At 32.7% G+C, this 19,986-nt stretch overlaps 1 protein-coding gene across 2 annotated transcripts in view; it reads left to right on the top strand.

The window, feature by feature from the left end:
• Positions 1-2,407: 2,407 nt before the first annotated feature.
• The window catches only part of LOC127724647 (uncharacterized), a 182,369-nt gene continuing 164,790 nt past the window's right edge, over positions 2,408-19,986 (top strand). The window contains exons 1-2 of one of the 2 annotated variants that reach the window (XM_052231672.1): positions 2,408-2,509; positions 17,394-17,600. In XM_052231672.1, the coding sequence (XP_052087632.1) occupies positions 17,508-17,600 (93 nt within the window). In that variant the 5' untranslated portion in view covers positions 2,408-2,509; positions 17,394-17,507. The remainder of the gene's footprint in view (positions 2,510-17,393; positions 17,601-19,986) is intronic. The other variant, XM_052231674.1, reaches the window with a different exon arrangement.

Below are 19,986 nucleotides of genomic sequence, written 5' to 3' on the forward strand. Positions count from 1 at the left end.
AGGTATTTTGACCTCTAGCTGTTTCTCTTTTCGTTTTCTTTTTTTGAGTGACTGTCCTATTGTAAACTTTGAAGTTTTTGAAATACTAAGGATATTTCTTCCCGAGGAATAAATAGATTACCGTAGATGTATTTGGCAAAACCTTTGTTTCGAAGTTTTTGGGTCTTCAATGTTTTTTCAACTTTGTACTTTATTTGGCCTTTTTTACATTCTTTATTCGAGCGTCACTGATGAGTCTTTTGTGGACGAAATACGTATATCATGTATCTGGCGTACAATATTTTAATCCTGGTATCTATACATTTTTATACATACCTTTTGTATAGTAATTGGTTCTTTTGAGAGTATATTCACTTATTTATAAAACTCAGTCTTCAGAACTAAGTTCTAAGTTTTTTCCTATAGAATATTTGGATTGATTAAAGTAACTTCAGGAAATCCTTAAAATTTGAGATGTTTTAAAAGACCAAAATAATTGTCAGTATAAAAAGGTCCCAATGGAGCTGGTGTGTTACTCTCCGAAAAACAAAATACGAAACCGTCTTATCAGTTGCATGCTACAGAGTTGCACTTCACATGGAAGTTAGACTTTCAATTCCTCTATATACAACATCTACCGTGAGTACAGACGGCAGCTTCAATAATGAATATATAAGAATATTACATATGGTGTAGCATTCTCCTATTTTCATTGATATTACGATCACGTGTTTCAAAGGTTATTTTATGTATCGGAAGCCTTGTTTCTATTTTTAAGTATATTGACGCTATGTTTCTATTTATATGTATATTGACGGTCAATATAAAAAAATCTTGCTAAATTTAGATTTTTGACACATAATAACCATGGAGGAAGCGCCATAGCAGACGAAAAGAAAATTTGCAATTTTATCAGAAGGAGATTTCAAGAATTTTATGTTAAATGCAGACGCTAAGAATCCAACGAGCTATGAAGTTATTCAAAGAATATTGATATTTTCAATAACATGTTAAAATTCTTTCAAAATACAATTTAAAAATACGCAGAAAGACCATTAAACGCCATTTTTCTAATACATTATTTACATATGTAATATATATAAATTAAGGACTTTCACTCGGTCAATACGTTATATATGGACGTGTTAAATTATATTGACACTCGGACTTCGTAATAGGATAAGGACTTTGTATGTATATTAAACACGAAGAAAAACTGATGTACACTCCCAAGTTATAAATAATATAGTCAAGCCTTAAAAGGTAAATTCAAACAGTGGCTGTAACGTGATGGTACCCAAATTGCACCTATTTTGACAGATTTTTCGCCTACGTTTTTTTATGATCCAGACAAAAGTTTCCATTCTTTGTTTATTTTGTAGATGTATCCTTATTTACTATATAGTTACACCAATTTAATATTGAATCCATATTGAATCATAGAAAAATGGGTTTGAACCAACCTCCAAACGATCAAGGATTCTGTAATGAGGAGTACCCAAATTGCATCCATGCTTAAATTCACATCCTTAAAAATCGAATAACAGATGTTTTGTTTTATTTCTTCAAATATTTAGAACAATTTGAAATTAGTGCATGCTTACTATTCATTTTTTAAGAAATGGATGTTTGTTACATATTTAATTTGCTCATTTTTAAAAGATGACTTTTTGAGAACGTCGCATGGCGACGTTTCCGTAGATTTACTTTTTCCAGTGAAAGTTTCATCTGTTGATATAAACTGAAAACGTTTTGTGTATATTTAAATATATTTACCTATGTTGAAAAACGTGTATTAATTTATGTCAAATCATAAAAATACAAATTGTTTAGTCTCAAAGAAAACTTGTAAGATTTCCGCAGCTATTTTTGTTGAATAGGTGCAATTTGGGTACTCGGTGCAATTTGGGTACTGTGACGTTATATATACGCTTTTCTGTTTACAACTAAAATTCAGCAATGCTTTTAATTGACTTGTGTAAGAATCTACTCACAATTACATATTTTCAATAAAGGTGTTTTAACATCATCAGTACCTTATTCTATTCAGTCAATTATTTCAAATCTAAAGCAAAAAAAAAATCAGCAACATTTTTTTGGTGACCAGTCAGCGGTCTCGGGATCACGTATTGCTTTTCTTTTTTTAAAGAAAGCAACTTGATTATAAATTTATTGTTTTGATAGTAAATAAACTTTCTTGTCGCCATTTGTATTTTTCTTCTTGGCGCTATTTTTTTCCTTGTCGCAATTTTTTTCTTTTTGTCGCTTCTTGACGATTCTTGTCGCTTAAATTCTTCTTGTCCCTAATTAGTGAGACCAGAGACATATAATACAAATAATTGTATTATATGTCTCTGGTGAGACCGAATGGACCGGATCGAAAACAGTGTTTTAGCACTTTCAAATTTCTCAGCTGATTGGTCGCGAATGACCTCATCCAGATACGACGAATAACCAGCATATAACTTTGATCAAAACATCAGTGATATATTTATTGTCAGGTATAAGTAAATTTGGGACGATTACACAGGTATAAAATATTGTTTATTGACTTTAACATGATAAAAATAAAAGGTATATTAAACTTTGATAAAGCGGAACTTTACATAGATGATTCATCTCCCCAAACTGGCTTGTGCGGAGTTTACACATAACCCACAGGCACTTGTCTCTGAAAAAAAATTCCTATATACCTTAATCATGTTAATGTAACAGTGTTATATTAAGGTATATAGGATTTTTTTTCAGAGACAAGTGCCTGTGACATAACCAATAATTGTCAGGTTAGGAACAACCACCAAATGGGGAACTATTCCCCAAATGAGTAACAATTATAACATAATGGGCTATTCCAGAAATAATCCATACCCCCCTATAGAAGGTTAAGGATTTCCAGAAAAAAAAATCTGTAAAAAACTCTGATTTTCCAGAAAAAAATCTCCTCGTCGTCAATAATTTCCAGAATATTTAAAAAATTCGAAAAAATATTCCAGGGAAAAAAATGAGAATAAGAAAATTTCCAAGAAAATATCCCTTGGTAATAAATATTTCCAGACAAATTTAACTTTCAACACAAAATTTCCAGATAAAACATTTTCATGAAGCATATATACTTTTTAATATTGTTTATGTTGTGTCATACATGTAGATGATTCAGATCAAACTCATTCATTCAGTGTATGCTTACTTGTTTTTGTTTAAATGTCTTTTTGATCAAGTTCAGCCATTTTAATTGATTTTTTATAGTGTTTTTTTTTATATTGTAATGTTACACTACGGTCTCGGGTTAGGTTGAAGGTTGGCTCCTCTTATAATGTTTAAAACCGCTGCATTTTTATGCACCTGTCCTAAGTCAGGTACCCGTTTTTCAGTGGTTGACGTTTGTTGGTGTGGTACATGTAACTGGTTCATAGGTGTTTCTTGTTTCTGGTTTTTCAGTTAATTTTGGGGCCCTTTATAACTTGTTGTTTGGTGTGAGCCAAGGCTCCATGTTTTTGACCTATAATTATTAACTTTTTAATTGATACACTGTGATTTGGATGGAGAGTTGTCTCATTGTTACTTATTTATATCAACTTATTCATGACATTGTTTTTAAAGTTATAAGATGACTTAAAAGCTCATTAGAGTTAACAATATAACGTGATTAAAGCGTTCAGCTAATTTTACAGATTTATCTCCCTGTAGTGTAAATACCAACTTAAAATAAAATCACAAAACTTTTAAACAATCGTTAAACTCTAAATTTGTATAATATGAATGACATTTTCAATGTATATTTACATGTTTATAGTTAAAATAAGTTATGGAACTGAAAGATCGGTATAAATACATGTATCTTCATGTAGTACAAGTAATTAGTATACTATTAATATCCACAGAAATGGCCATGTGTTCACAGTGGAACTTCTTTAAAGCTTTAATTACTGATTGTTTGTCAACTGAAATGCTGAATGGCTAGATAAAATAATCTTCAGCCTCAACAATAAATAACAACTATGAAAAGCAGAAAGTCCTGGTGTGTGGTTTCTCACAATTTAGGTCCAAACAAATTTCAATACAAACATACTTGTAGAGAACGTACATAGAACCCTGTAAATCCAGATAGTGAACTATGTTGAGTTTTTTTTAAACACTGTTTGTAAATAGTTGTAAAAATCTTGGTTACCAACATCTGATATATTTACATTTCTTTTGATTCTTCATTTCTAAGTATGGATGTTTTGCATTTTTTATCATAAACCTTATAGCTGGATTACATTATGACTCCTTCACAATAAAATAAACAAACTTGAATGGAATAATAACTATTGGTCTACAAGCAAGTTTGTTTACAAAATCAAAAGTTTTAGTACTGTTAGTGAAATTTGCACATCAGAACCATATTTATAAAGCTTTTTTTTATTTTTTGTCATGAATAAATTATAAAATACACAGTATTCATATACAACTAAATTTCACTTAGTTCTAGAAATGTAAGTTTCAAAATAAGTTTTTGAATATAATCATCTTTCCAATTGCAGGATTTTAAATTTTATCTGCTTTTCATGATCTGGTCACTTTTGCCAAATTTTTTTCCACAAAAATTTGCATGGAATCATTTTATAAATCATAATAAATAAATAGTTTACTAGGCATTTTGCTTATCAACTATTTGAATTAATGACTTATAAAGAATTGATGTTCAAGTTAGTATTAAGACTAGTATACATGTACATGTATTAATTTATATGTTCCCTTCCCACAATTAGTCCTGCCTATTACATATAAAATTAATGCGAGTCTTCAAACAACAACTTGAAGTCTATTTCAATGAGAAAACTTCATGCTCTATATTGAGTTTCCCTATTTATGAAAATGCAAAAAAGAAAAAAAGTTCTATGATGCCAATATACTGATATACATGCATGTAACTTCCATGGTAAAAGAAAGACATGAAAATGATGATGGGAGTTTTTAACGACCTTGACTGGCTGTACAGCCCTCGCACGGTCGGTATTATTGAAAATATTGTCATCTCTCCAATAAGTAGTTGTGGAATGCCCCAATAAGCTAAATAGCAAACATGTCATGTGGGGTTGGAAGTAGGCATCTCTTTGAAGTATTATTACTATCAACATCTACATGTATATCCCCTGAATGTATTAATGTTGGTAGCTGAAGTACATGTACACATATACATATTTTACTATTTTTTAGGTCCTATTGCAAATGATTTCAAATTTACAGGTACAATTTCTACAAATATCAGGCTGAAGTTCAGTACTGACTACTCTGGCTTACAACATGTACAATGTATACTATGGAAACACTTTGTACATGTATAAAAAATAAGTAAGATGTGGTATCATTTCCAAATTGCCAATAAGACAACTCTCCACTAGTCCAGATAAGCATGCTGTCTGCTGTGGGTATTTTTCAATTTTGACTTTTTTTTTTCCACATTGATGCAGGTAGGTTGTGTCAAAGCAAAAATTTAGAATAGCCTTCATAGACTCATAATTATTTGGACTAACGAGTCTAACGTAAACTCTCCACCAGAGATCAAACGATACAAAATTAAAAACTAAAGAATACCATACAGCCATCAACAATGAGCAAAACCCAAACCACATTCTGGCGCATAGTTTGTAAAGGTATATTGGGCTTTAGCATTTCCAAATGAACTATCGGTATGCCTACAAGCTCAAATCTTAGATTTACTGAAAGCGACTATAATTCAGATTTTCCATGGAATTTTTAAACTTTTATATTTGCCTTCTATTGGATGGCTCTGGATTTCCAGAAATTTTTCTTAAAACAACAGCATAGTTCAGTTTCTTGTATATTCCTCCATTAATTGTGGAGCACTACCCATAGGGTATAATTGTAGCAACTATATACACCTTAGAACATAAGGAAGCATTTAATTATGTACAGATGACTGAATTTAGGCAATAATAATTACTAAAAATTAATATTATAACTAATTCATAGGATTGTCATCATAAAATTTTAAAAATAATATTCATAATGTGCTGAAGTGTAAGAATAAATTAAGTAAGAACTGGATATATTTACAAATAAGAATTTAGAATTTAAGTGGTCTTAAATTAAACTTTCTTATAATTGTTAGTTAAAGGTGCTATACGTACTTCAGAATTTATAATGAGAAGGTTATTTTACAGGACTTATGTAAAAGGGTTGGGGTTTAGAACAATTCATCATATATACATAAGTTTACCTTCACAGTTTAAAGTTACCTTATTTCGGATCTTATCATTATTCTTTAAAGGTAACTGGATATCTTAAAACTTTGCAAATTTTTTTATGTAATTAGGGTCCTAATACGTCATAAAATAGTAAGATGGTAAAGTAGGGAACTATTTTATTTTAAAAAAGTTTACTTATACTGTACTGGTGTTCAAGTTTTTAATCCTTTTTGTGCGCAGCATGTGCATCTTGTAGCACATATTTCTAGCCAGAGTTTCAATGTTTTCATACACAGTTGAGTAACAGTTTATGTCCTTGCTAGTACAGTCCATTATGAGCTGCAGTAAATTCCCTTCTTGTATGATCTTCTTGTATGTTGAGGTGTTGATTTCATCCATTGTTTGTTCTATTTTTGAGCAATATTTAGATCTTATTTGCTCCAATTCTTTGCAGCGTAGAATAAAATGTTCCAGATCTTCATTTTCCTGTTCACAGATTGTACATATCGGGTTAACTTTCGGATCGAACTTAGCTCTTTTGGCTTGTAATATGTACGTTTGAGTACTTATTCTTGCATTTATTTCTCCTGCCTTTACATCTTTACTATTGTTTTTTACACTTTTCCATATATTGTGTGCTTCATTTAATGGATTGTTCTGTATCTCTATGTATTTAAGTGATGTTTTTTCCATTTTTTCATAGTGACATTCATTTTTCCAGTATTCCTTGATCTTTATTCCTACTAGTCTTTTCCATTCGATTTTCTTAAGTGGTTTTTCTATGTAGTAACTACTAGATTTCAAATTGTATTTTGATAGAGTTTTTTCCACTCTGTTGATAAAGTCTTTTCCTCTTTGGTCTGAGAATGCTATTTGTCGACGCAGAATTTCACATTCTATGGCAGTGATCTCCCCAGGCCGTTTTAGCGTCGCGGCCCCGCGATGCTATAATTTTTTACCGTGACGCTATAATAATTTCCGCGACGCTATTATTATTTTGAGGACGCTATTTTTTTCTTGTCTGCTCTATACATTGCCGCAATATCGATGTCCTAAATTTCGAACTTTCATCGAATTGCCGCTTGTGATCATAAAAATTATATCATCTTTAATTGTAATCCCTTCAAATCGGACATAAGAGGCAATTAAGATTGATTAAATAGGTTTTAATTGCCCTTTGGGTGATAACTGTTTGGATACGAATACCCCAAGCTGACACTTATGACATGACTGATAACACGTGGCCCAATTGCAAAATTTTGACATCGAGAAAATCATAAACAATTCGAAATCTACGTTTGAATCAAGGCAAATTCGTCTCCTAAGAGAAGAAAAAAAAACAAAAAAACGAGCGAACTTAACAGGCTGGTCGTTTGTTATTTCAAACTAACAACTTGTAAAGAAGTGTTTTCTTTCCATTCTGGTACTCGAGAGCGTACATAAAACATTTCGATTCTGGGCAAAATAAGTTCTAAACTTCATTAGAACGTGATGAAAATTGCCTTTAGGTAATGTTTCATCTATTTATTACAGTAAAATCGTGATATATTCATCCAATTCGCTTCACAAACATTGTTTATTTTCGTAAATTTTTCTTCGGCCGCCATTGATATATTTGTACTAATTACGGATCGGAAGCGGACCAGCTATGATCAAAATCCGCATTTTTACGGTAATAACTACAGACGCAGAAACGGCATAGCTGACAGAATAATAATGATCCCAATAGGGAAAGCTACTCATTCCACATGAATTTACAGACTATTTGTTAGATCTCCTTGCAAAATGTATTTATTTCTATGTAAACGCATTGTTCAATTAATTTACTGATTAAAGTAGTTTAACAATGTTAAAAACATATATCTGTTTGAAACAACTGGGACTGATACATTGAGTCCCAGGAAATAATGAATTTCATAAACATGATAAACAGAATAGTTTTTAATTGAAATGGTATTACTATATGATACTTTCTTTTCCTTTTTGATATAAAAGAAGTTCTCTTTTGTACTAGATATTTAGTTGGTAGTTTCTAACAAGAAAAATATAATTCTGTAACTATAAATGAATATTAAAGAAATAAACTAAAAGAACAGTTATACTTTAATTGTATTCTCAGTTATGAATTGAAAAAAATCAACATAACTTAAAAGAAAGAGAGCATCGCCACGACGCAACAAATGACATTGAAAAATAAATACAAATTTTTTTTTACGCCAAATGTGATGCTATCCAAAATTCCTGGGGAGAACACTGTATGGTTCCTGAATTTCGAACAATATTCATGAAGAAGGTAAGTAGATTTTTGTCTAATGTGATGGCAATAGGTTCTTCTCCTATCAGGGTATAGACAGCCATATTTGCTGTATTATTTGGAAGCCCTTGAATTTGTCGGAGGATTTTTCTCTCTGCCAGTTCTAGCATATCCTTTTCTTTTGCAAGTAAGTTCATCACCTCAAGTCCGTAGATGCTTCTTGGTACTGCATATGTTCTCCATAGCTTGTATGCGACTATGGGTGAGAATCCCCTTCTGACATGTAAACCGGCTCCGAGAAGGCTGTATATTGTTGCCCTGCCGGTTCTTATTCTTTCAGAGATATTTGCCTGGTTTTGCTCGTTTCTTTTGATACCTAGATGTTTGGTTTCATTGGTTATATTGATGTCATCGTCTTTCGAATTGCAGTGTTGTTATGTTTGAGCCTTTTGCATTATATAAAACCGCTTCAGATTTAGTTGGATTGATTTTAACTAGATCTCTGCTTGTATGGTGCTGTACTATGTCTAGTATTCCTTGTGCGTCTGCAGTACTATTTGCCAGGACAGCAATGTCATCGGCACATGTGGGTGCAGGGACTTGTATATTACCAATACATGCTCCAAGTCCACTTTTTAAAATGCTATCCAGTATGACGTTGTTGTAGCATTTATATAGCGTAGTAGATAGTTTTGCACCTTGTTGAATTCCTTGTAACACCATTACATCTTCTGTACATTGACCTTCCCATTTGACCTTAATGCTCATGCCTTTAAACATGTTTCTCAGTAGTATCCAGAGTTTTCCTTTTATTCCATAATGGTACAACTTGTTGAATAGTATTTCATGGTTTAGTTTGTCAAATGCTTTTTCTGCATCAAGAGTTATTAAAATCATCAGTATCTTTAATTTCTTACTTTCTTCGATTGCTTCTGATGTGAGGAAAGCTGCGCATAGTGATGATACTCCTTCTGTAAAGCCTCTTTGCAAGGAGTTTTGTATGTTATTAAATACAGAGTCAACTCTATCCTTCAGTATACTTTGTAATATTTTTGCAAAGGTTTTAGTCACAGTTATTCCTCTATAGCTAGATGGTAATGTTTTGTCTTTTTCTTTCTTTAGGATTGGTGTAAGAATCCCTGTCTTTAGGAAGATTGGTACATCCAGATATGTTAAAATTAAATTTAGCAAATGTACTATAAAGGGAGTTAACTCATCCATCCCATATTTGTAGTGTTCTGCCGAAATTCCATCCTCATCTGGTGCTTTTCCTGCTTTAAGTTTTTCTATAGCTTTATCAACCTCCTTTACATTGACATGATCAATGCCTTGACCTTTTTCCCTTTCTATGGATTCTATTATATTGTTTTGTATTTCTACAAGCTCTAGCTTTTCAGTGTCAAAATTTTCTTCTAATGTTGGCGTAGCTGAAGTACATGTACACATATACATATTTTACTATTTTTTAGGTCCTATTGCAAATGATTTCAAATTTACAGGTAAAATTTCTACAAATATCAGGCTGAAGTTCAGTACTGACTACTCTGGCTTACAACATGTACAATGTATACTATGGAAACACTTTGTACATGTTTAAAAAATAAGTAAGATGTGGTATCATTTCCAAATTGCCAATAAGACAACTCTCCACTAGTCCAGATAAGCATGCTGTCTGCTGTGGGTATTTTTCAATTTTGACTTTTTTTTTTCCACATTGATGCAGGTAGGTTGTGTCAAAGCAAAAATTTAGAATAGCCTTCATAGACTCATAATTATTTGGACTAACGAGTCTAACGTAAACTCTCCACCAGAGATCAAACGATACAAAATTAAAAACTAAAGAATACCATACAGCCATCAACAATGAGCAAAACCCAAACCACATTCTGGCGCATAGTTTGTAAAGGTATATTGGGCTTTAGCATTTCCAAATGAACTATCGGTATGCCTACAAGCTCAAATCTTAGATTTACTGAAAGCGACTATAATTCAGATTTTCCATGGAATTTTTAAACTTTTATATTTGCCTTCTATTGGATGGCTCTGGATTTCCAGAAATTTTTCTTAAAACAACAGCATAATCATGATGTTTTTCCATGGAATATTTTTATTTATCTATTTGCCTTCTATACATGCTATAGGACCGACATGGAATTCCAGATTTTTTTCTGAACCACATCCAGAATTTTCCATGGATTTTTTTCCAAACAACATGTACCTTCTATAGGTGGGGGGGGGGGGGGGGGGGGGGTATGGATTATTTCTGGAATAGCCCAATGGACAACAGTAACCTGTCCTGGAATTGTATTAAATATGGACTCCCAAACTTTAGTAGTTCATTATTTAACCGTACTGAAAGTCCTATCATCATATGTTGCAAACAATTCCTTTTCGTTATATTAATTATAAGTAAGTAAGTAAGGGAAACTTTATTTGGATTCAGCATATTTGACAAACACATTAAACATAAGCTCTAATTAGCTTTTCACCAAATATAAAACATATACAATAACAAAAAATAAATAAAACAAGGCATGCAGCATGCAAATAAATAGTAATTAAACAGCACCTGATATTAACTCTAGAGCATATATCTTGCTAACACTAAAAGCAATGAAGCACTAAGACATGCTATTAAAAAAAAAAAAAGGAATAATTTAAAAAGTTGCAGCTAAAAATTTTCAGTAAATAATTTAAAGTAAACACTATAATTCTTGCAATTACTAAAAAGTAAAAAAAATCAATTGCAGGCAGAACAAAGAACAGTCCGAACCACTCCAGGACTAAACAAGACTTCTAAAATGTGTGAAGCTGTTTTTAGTCCTGAAGTGGTCTGGTAAACTATTCCATTTATAAAGAAGCAGCAGCAAAGCTAAAAGATTTCTTTCCATATGAGGTACATGTAGTTCTTACCTGTGGTATTTCCAAAATGTTACTGTATCTAAAAGAATATTTAGTGTGTTTAATGTGAAGCAAATTTTGTAAACATAAAGGAGCCAAATTATTCAAAATTTTGTAGGTCTCAAGTGCCATAATTGTCCTGATGCGTCTCACTTGTAGGGTTGGAACCTTTGCATTCTCAAGAAGACTTTCAGAGGATGATAAATAATAATTGACAAATCTTAATGCTCTCTTTTGTATTTTTTCTAGTTTTTTTTAGAATTTTTCTCTGTGCAAAAATGGCAAGCCATAGGGCAAAAATTAAAATTACTCAAAATGAAAGTATGGAAAATTGTAAGTTTATTCAATCTGGTTAGATAGGATCCAATTCTCTTGAGAACATTCCGCTGTTGTGATGCCTTTCTACACAAATTACTTATATGTGCATCAAATTTTAGTTGGTAATTAATATCAATTCCAAGTAACTTGACGGTTTCTTCACATGATAAAATATTTTGCTGAATTTGGATAGACAGATTTTAAATGCAAAAGTTTTTTTCCCTACAACACACTTTAAATGCAAAGGTTTTTTTCACTACAGCAATAACCTGAAATTTATCAGGATTTGCCTGCATCTTATTTTCTTTGAACCAATCAATCAGCACTTGCGACTCAGATTGTAATATAGATATGAGATGGTCATAATCAGGACTGCTAAAAGATAGAGTATTGTCGTCAGCATAATTGTATAAGGTACTGTGTTAAACAAAATCATTTGTGAAGACTTTAAACAAAAGGGCCCCTATATAGAACCTTGGGGTACCCCTTTTTGGATGGCCGCCCAGCTACTCAGAACACTGTTGACTTTAATTTGCTGTTTTCTGTCAGAAAGATATGATTTTAACAAAGATACAGAATGTGGGGAAACACCATATGCTAATAATTTATCTAATAAAATCTCATGAGGTAAACAGTTGAATGCTTTTAATAAATCCGTAAGAACTGTAGCTGTATAAATTTTTTTGTCTAGGGCTTTACGCCAGTCTTCCAATAATCTGAGCAGGGTAGTGTGACATCCATGTGCTCTACGGAAAGTACATATATAAAAATTAAAAATGGAATTAAAGAAGTCATATAACTGAATTTCAAATATCTTTTCAAACAACTTTGAAAAAAATGGTAAAACACTGACTGGTCTGTAGTTTGATTTCAGTAATAGGTTGTTCTTTTTATGTAAGGGTGTAACTTGGGCTTCTTTAAGTCAATTTGGAAATATGCCTGTCACATGCCTGTGTCTACAGTCAAATTAATATCAGCTGAGGTGCAACGACAGATCTACTTGCTTTTACTATTTTTGCTGGTATCCCATCTGCTCCTGTTGCTTTTTTCACATTTACTTTATTTATGATTTTTTCCACTTTTTCTGGTGTCACCATTTGAAATTCAAATTTTGTATCTGTTTTCAAGTGATTTTGTTCATGTATGGCATTTATACTTTGATGGTTTGATGAATCATATATCACATCATTTCCTATTTTCTCAGCAACAGTAGCAAATAATTTATTAAAGACATCTGATACATGTACTTCTATTGAATTTTTTATACAACCGCAAAAAAATTTTTGCGTTCGTATAATGCTATCATTTCGTCGTCAGTGTCGTTGTCTTCCGAAAACACATTTGGTTTCCGGACAATAACTTACGTTTAAGTGAATGGATCTCTATGAAATTTTACCAGAAGGCTCAATACCACAAATGGAAGGTTGGGTTTGATTTTGGGGGTTATGGTACCAACAGTTTAGGTTAAAAAAAAGCATTTTTATAGTTTCCGGACAATAACTTGTGTGTAAGTGTATGGATCTCTCTGAAATTGTACCACAAGGTTTCATATCACAAAGGAAGGCTGGGATTGAGTTTGGGGGTAATTGACCCAAACATTTAGGAATTAGGTGCAAAAAAGGGGCCAAAAACAAGCATTTTTCTAGTTTCCAGACAATAACTTGTGTTTAATTATATAAGTGTATGGATCTCTCTAAAATTGTACTACAAGGTTTCATACCACAAAGGGAAGGCTGGGATTGAGTTTTGGGGTAATTACTCCAAGAATATGCAGAATATGTTAAAGAACATGTGAAAATGAAAGTCCCTATATGTTAACCTTGTTCACTCTGGATCAGTTTCTGCTTGTGTATTAATCACCATGTAACTTAAATAAAGTGGTGTAGTTGGTCTTTCAAGTACAAAACTGGCAGTTATGTGTAAACAAACCAGACCCAAATTAAAAGAAAGGAATTGTGTATATACCAAATAAAACAGCAATCTCATATTTACTTAAATGAAATTTATTAAAGATAGCGGTGAATTACCATCTTGATTTGTGACATGTCTCAATTCAATAACATGGTGATGATTTGATTTGATTGATTGGTGTTTAATGCCACTTTCAACACTATTGTGCTATTTAGTGGCAGTCAGTTTTTATTGGTGGAGGAAACCGGAGTGCCTGGAGAAAACCACTGACCTTCGGTAGGAAAACTGACAATCCTAGTCAATTGAAATTGGAGTTGACTTGAGTGTACCTGCCCCGTACGGGATTCCAGCTCACAACCTCAGTGTTGGCTAGTGATACAGTAGTTCAACTACTCAGACCACTCGGCCACCGAGGCCCCAACATGGTGATGAAAAAAACTCAGTATTTTCAGGAATGTTGTGGTGTAAAACCCAAATTAATCAGGAGCTTGGTGGTGAAATACCCAATTCCATCTTTGTTTTGGAATAAATGGGAATTGATGATGCAAAGGATAAAATATTTCACTCAACTACATAAAAAAAAAATGGTGGGTGAGAATGACAATGCGTAAATTCTTATCTGGAGCTCTATTACAGAAAAAAATCCCTTGTTGATTTTTCCTTTTAAGATTTTGATACAAAGTCATTTGATTTCCAGACAATAACTTGAGTATAAGTGTATGGATCCATATATCACAAAAGGAAGTTTGGATTGAATTTGGGGGTAACGGCTGTATCCGCTTAGGAATTAGGGGCCAAAAAGGAGTAAAAAACAAGCAATTTTTATACGACCGCAAAAATTAAAAATTTTTTGGTCATATATTGGTATGACGTTGGCATCGTTTTCGTCGTCGTCGTCTGGCGTCGTCCAGCGTCGTCCGAAGACACATTGGTTTTCGCACTCTAACTTTAGTTTAAGTGAATGGATCTCCGTGAAATTTTACCATAAGGTTTAATACCACAAAAGGAAGGTTGGGATTGATTTTGGGGGTTATGGTACCAACAGTTAAGGAATTAGGGGCCAAAAAGGGGCCAAAAATAAGCATTTTTTTAACTTCCAGACATAACTTGTGTGTTAGTGTATGGATCTCTCTGACATTGTACCACAAGGTTCCATATCACAAAGGGAATGCTTGGATTGATTTTGGGGGTAATTGCCTCAAAATTTTAGGAATTAGGGGCCAAAAAAGGGGCAAAAAACAAGCATTTTTCTAGTTTCATGATAATAACTTGTGTGTAAGTGTATGGATCTTTCTGAAATTGAACTACAAGGTTCCATATCACAAAGGGAAAGCTGGAATTGAGTTTGGGGGTAATTGCCCAAAACGTTTAGGAATAAGGGGCCAAAAAGGGGCCAAAAATAGCATTTTTCTAGTTTCCAGACAATTACTTGTGTTCAAATGTATGGATCTCTCTGAAATTGTACTGCAAGGTACCATACCAAAAAGGGAAGGCTGGGATTGATTTTGGGGGTAATTGCCTCAAAATTTTAGGAATTAGGGGCCAAAAAGGGGAAAAAAAACAAGCATTTTTCTAGTTTCAGGACAATAACTTGTGTTCAATGGTATGGATCTCTCTGAAATTGTACTGCAAGGTTCCATACCTCAAAGGGAAGGCTGGGATTGAGTTTGGGGGTGATGAATCATAAGGGGTTTCAAAAAATTTGGGGGGGGGATTTTTTTTTTTTTCCCTTTTTTTTCTTTTTTTCCTTTTTTTTTCTTTTAAAATTTTCCATTTTAAGTTGGCTATTTCTGATTTATATTTAAAAGCAAATAATAATGATATGGTAGGAGATACACACCAAACAGGATGTGTAAATTATTATATAATAAGTATTGTGCAATAGCAAGAAATTTTCAATTGCACAGTATTGCACAATAGCAAGAAATCTTCCATTGCACAGTATTGCGCAATAGCAAGAAATATCCAATAGCACAATATTGCGCAATAGCAAGAAATTGTCAATTGTAAAGTATTGCGTAATAGCAAGAAATATTCAATTGCACAGTATTGTGCAAAAGAAGATACTTCGTATAAATTGCTTATTTCTTGACCAATTTCAATGGGGTTTTATTCTTGAATTCTTGGGGTTCTTTAATGTGCTGAATCTAACCGTGTATTAAGTTTTTGGATTTTGGGCCCCGTTTTTAAATTGGTCCACATTGAGGTCCAAAGGGTCCAAAATTAAACTTTGTTTGATTTCATCAAAAATTGAATTATTGGGGTTCTTTGATATGCCGAATCTAACCGTGTATTTAGATTCTTAATTTTTGGTTCCGTTTTCAAATTGGTCTACATTAAGGTCCAAAGGGTCCAAAATTAAACTAAGTTTTATTTTAACAAAAATTGAATTCTTAGGGTTCTTTGATATGCTGAATCTAAACATGTATTTAGATTTTTTATTATGGGCCCAGTTTTCAAGTTGGTCCAAATCGGGGTCCAAAATTAAACTTTGTTTGATTTCAACAAAAATTGAATATATGGGGTTCTTTGATATGCTGAATCTAACCATGTATTTAGATTTTTGATTTTTGGGCCCCGTTATCAACTTTGTCCACATTGAGGTCAAAAGGGTCCTAAATTCAACTTTGTTTGATTTCATCAAAAATTGAATTCTTGGGGTTCTTTGATATGCTGAATCTAACCATGTATTTAGATTTTGGATATTGGACCATAATAGGTGAATGTCCAATTTAAAATTTTTAAGTTCTTAGACCACATTAATTCTGTGTCAGAAACCTATGCTGTGTCAAATATTTAATCACAATCCAAATTCAGAGCTGTATCAAGCTTGAATGTTGTATCCATACTTGCCCCAACTGTTCAGGGTTCGACCTCTGCGATCGTATCAAGCTGCGCCCTGCGGAGCATTTTATTTAAAGTTTGTTTGAAATGCTTATTTCTGACCAATTTCAATGGGGTTTAAATAATCTTGATATATTGGGGTTCTTTGATATGCTAACTTTAAACTCCCCCCCCCACTCCAAAATGAATCACTTAAATTTTGGTCCATACAAATAGGTTAAATAAATAATTCATGTAATTCAAAATAACGTTCTAACAATCACACATAAAACCAATAAACAATGAAAAATTACCTCCTCCATTACATCACATCAATTGTCTACTGCACTTTAAATAAGTCAAAACTCCCATTTTTTTTGACGATCAATGCTTTTGAATGGGGACATGTGGTTGTGTATACATGTGTATTTAATCACAATCCAAATTCACATCTGTATCAAGCTTGAAAGAAAGTGTCCATACTTGCCCCAACTGTTCAGGGTTCGACCTCTGCACTAGTATCAAGCAGCGACCCGAATAGCATTTTTATAATTGTTTATTATGTGTATACAGCTGTTAGTTCCCAGATTTTCCAAAGTTATATATTTCTTTTTATTTAGTTTTAGTATTATATTTTAATAAATAATTTTATTAGCACTGGTTCATTCACATTGAAAAAACAACACAAGGATACAGGTACATTTAACACAATATTGGATTATCTTGGGAGATGCAAGGTATACATCAGCGAGAAATCAAACATTTTGGTAATTTACATTAAATGGAATTAAAAGAGTCACATTCCTTTACAACTTAGTCAGGAGGAAAAGGTTAGGAGGTTTGTTGTTAAAAGAAAACTTTGGTTAATTCAGGATAAGACAGTTTATATTGTTTTGTATTTACAGTAACTTTTATATTGCCATAAGAGGCATTAGATTTAGCATTTCTCATTTAAAGAATTCATGCACTTCAAATTTTGTAAAACATAGCAAAATGGTTTGTAATTTCTTTTTTAGACTTAAAAGTGAAATTGAACTTCTAAAAATGAGCATGAATGAGAAGAAGTCAACAGACTTGGGGATTTGGTGGTCTGAAGGATTGTTATGACATAACTGGACTTGAGTTCAAACATGGCTTGTCTTACTGACAAGTACATTGAAGGTGAATGGATGTACATAGAGAATATTCATTTGGCGGAGCTATTGAAAAAGGGACTTGAAAAGGTATTATTTGTAAAGGTCTTTCCATTACGTGAGGAAAGACATTATTGTATTTCTAATGTTTTTTTTTTTCTTTTCTTCCGACTATTTTTTGACATGACCTCATCCCGTTTCTTTTGAAGTTATCAAGACCAAATTTGAACCATCGATAGACCTCATCATGAAGTATTACCAGATGACCCTGTGTAGGTGTTCATCATCCTCCTTTTGAAGTTATCTCCCTTTTATTGGTTTTTTTTTCGACATGGCCCCCCCCTCGTTGTTTTTGAAGATATCATTACCTTATTTGGACAATAAGTAGATCATGAAGTATTACCAGATGAGACTGCGTAAGATTTCATCATCCCCTTTGAGAGTTATATCCCCTTGAAACAATTTCTTTTATTTGCATTTTTCTTCAAAATTATTACAGATAAGATACTTGTCTTCTAAGGTAAGGTTGTATATCAAATGAAAGGTCATAATGTGTACATTTTAAATATCAAATTCCTGTCCCCCAAAAATGAGTTGGATGGGGTTATTAAATGCAAAAATCAAACTTTTTAGAAGATGGTGTTGTCACATATCAAATGAAAGGTTCTTTAGTCTACATTACAAATATCATACTTCTCTCGAAAATTTAGTGGATAGGGTCATTAAGCATGTTAAGTGTAAAATGTGAAAAGTTTAAGAAGGTATGCTTATCGCCTATCAAATCAATGGTCGTAAAAGCCTCTTGTTATTCATTTTTTTGTAAATTTTTTGAAAAACTTCATGGTAGGTTTGTTTGTTATTCTGTATAAATTAATTTTCAGAATGCTATATTTATATATATTTTTATGCCCCCACCATCACCAGAGGGGGCATTAAGTGTTACCCTAGTCTGTCCATCCATCTGTGCGTCCATATGCTGGTCTTGTTAGTGCTCTCACGTGTACAGTTCTTGTTAGATTTTTATGAAACTTATATCATAGGTTTATATTAGCAATGCCTTGGACGAGTTTGAAAATCAGTGCCAATCAATTATTTTTAAAAGAGTTATGCCCTTAGAAACATTAGTTATATGGAAAATTGCATCGTTAGTGCTCTCATGTGTACAATTCTTGCCAGATTTTTATGAAACTTATATAATAGGTTTATATAAGCAATGTCTTTGATGAGTTCGAAAATCAGTGCCAATCAATTATTTTTTAAAGAGTTATGTCCCTTGGAAATATTGATTATATGGAAAATTGCATTTTTATTGCAGTCGTATATTGGTATGACGGTGGCGTCGTCGTCGTTGTCCGAAGACACATTGGTTTTCGCACTCTAACTTTAGTTTAAGTGAATGGATCTGTATGAAATTTTACCATAAGGTTCAATACCACAAAAAGGAAGGTTGGGATTGATTTTGGGGGTTATGGTACCAACAGTTAAGGAATCAGGAGCCAAAAAGGGGCCAAAAATAAGCATTTTTGTAACTTCCAGACATAACTTGTGTGTTAGTGTATGGATATCTCTGACATTGTACCACAAGGTTCCATATCACAAAGGGAATGCTGGGATTGATTTTGGGGGTAATTACCTCAAAATTTTAGGAATTAGGGGACAAAAAAGGGTAAAAAAACAAGCATTTTTTTATGGACAAATACTTTAGTACAAAACATAATTTAAAGCAGTGTAAGGGAGATAAATCAAATACATCATATGAATTACCTCCCTTACACTGCTGTTAAATTATGTATAAAGTAATGGTTAATGAACAATTAAGACAATTTAAAACAGTGTAAGGGAGGTAATCCACATACAACGTTTTGATTACTTCCCTTACACTGCTTTTAAATTATGTTTAAAGAAATAGATATAAGAAGATGTGGTATGAGTGCCAATGAGACAACTCTCCATCCAAGTAAAAATTTATAAAAGTAAACCATTATAGGTCACAGTACGGTCTTCAACACGGAGCCTTGGCTCACACCGAACAGTAAGCTATAAAGGGCCCCAAAAAATTACTAGTGTAAAACCATTCAAACGGGAAAACCAACGGTCTAATCTATATAAAAAACGAGAAATGAGAAACACTTATGAACCACATCAACAAACGACAACTACTGAACATCAGATTCCTGACTTCGGACAGGTGCAAACAAATGCAGCGGGTTTAAACGTTTTAATGGTACCAAACCTTCACCCTTTTTCTGAAACAATAGTGTAACATCACAACATAGAAAGACACACTATAAAATATCAACTGAAATAGCTTAACTCAATCAAAGGACATATTAACACCATTGAACATACACTGAACAAATAAATTTGACCTATGACACAATGTAAATACAAAATAAATAAACTAAGGGAAGAATAAACAACCCATAATTAAAAAATATAAGGGCATACACCACAAGCACGGGGACACATTCTACTG

Source organism: Mytilus californianus, unplaced genomic scaffold, assembly GCF_021869535.1.
Source record: "Mytilus californianus isolate M0D057914Y unplaced genomic scaffold, xbMytCali1.0.p SCAF_14, whole genome shotgun sequence".
NCBI lineage: Eukaryota > Metazoa > Mollusca > Bivalvia > Mytilida > Mytilidae > Mytilus > Mytilus californianus.